The 829-nt window shown below is 65.6% G+C and overlaps 1 protein-coding gene across 1 annotated transcript in view; it reads right to left on the bottom strand.

The window, feature by feature from the left end:
• The window catches only part of MMS19 (MMS19 nucleotide excision repair homolog (S. cerevisiae)), an 11,120-nt gene that overhangs the window by 868 nt on the left and 9,423 nt on the right, over positions 1 to 829 (bottom strand). Inside the window, exons 21-25 of the mRNA XM_010182369.1 lie at positions 747 to 797; positions 563 to 663; positions 428 to 484; positions 134 to 320; positions 7 to 34 (exon numbers count right to left, since the gene is read on the bottom strand). Coding sequence (XP_010180671.1) covers positions 7 to 34; positions 134 to 320; positions 428 to 484; positions 563 to 663; positions 747 to 797 — 424 coding nt within the window. The remainder of the gene's footprint in view (positions 1 to 6; positions 35 to 133; positions 321 to 427; positions 485 to 562; positions 664 to 746; positions 798 to 829) is intronic.

Here is an 829-nt window from a genome sequence, read left to right as displayed (position 1 = left end):
TGGGACAGGCCCTTCAGGTAATTGGCCTTCACATCTGTGGGGAGCAGAGATGGTTACGGGCAGCCAAGTGAAGGAAGGGACATCAGTTGAGGTCCCCTGGGGTGACAAGGCCAGGCTGGGGGTAGCTGCTCACCGGGGCCAGCCCCATGGAAGCCCTGCACCAGCTTGGGGACGTTGTCGGTGAAGAAGCGCTGGCGGAACATGATGCGCACGTCAGCGTGGCAGCCCTTGTGCAGCACATCTGGGGATTCGGCCATGAGCAGAGAGAAGCCATCGGCCACAGCAGGGCCCAGCTCTGCATCACCCAGCAGGCCCAGCAGCTGTGAGGGAGAGAGCCCTGAGGGGGGGGCTCTGCCTCTGGGGGGTCCCAGCCAGCCACAGGGGGAGCAGGCAGGCTCCTCCGACATCACCCAGCCCCACCACCTACCTTGTCCGTCAGGTGGGAGCTCAGGGGGTGGTAGCGCAGCACCAGGGCTTTGGTCACCTGTGGAGGCAGAGCAGGGTCAGCACCAGGCCACCTCCCCCAGCTCTCCCTGCCTCTTGCACCCAGGCCAGGCCTTACCCAGAGCAGCAAGGTGAGCGCCTGCATTCGGCGGGGGCCCTCGGCAAGGCCAGGCTCCATCCTGTTCACTGCGAGCTGCAGGATCTCATCCAGCTGCTGCCCTGGGGACATAGAGGGGACACACTGAGCCATTCCCCTGCCAGCAGTGGGCAGGGACCCACAGCATCCTGCCCAGCCCCCTTACCCGCCGGGTGCTTGTTCACCAGCCCCGCAAAGCACTTGCCAGCTGTGGTGGCTGTGAAGGGGCAGTTGCCGGAGCAGCTCCGC

This window comes from Mesitornis unicolor, unplaced genomic scaffold (genome assembly GCF_000695765.1).
Source record: "Mesitornis unicolor isolate BGI_N332 unplaced genomic scaffold, ASM69576v1 scaffold29650, whole genome shotgun sequence".
Taxonomy (NCBI): Eukaryota; Metazoa; Chordata; class Aves; order Mesitornithiformes; family Mesitornithidae; genus Mesitornis; species Mesitornis unicolor.
This window is presented reverse-complemented; position numbering and strand designations above follow the sequence as displayed.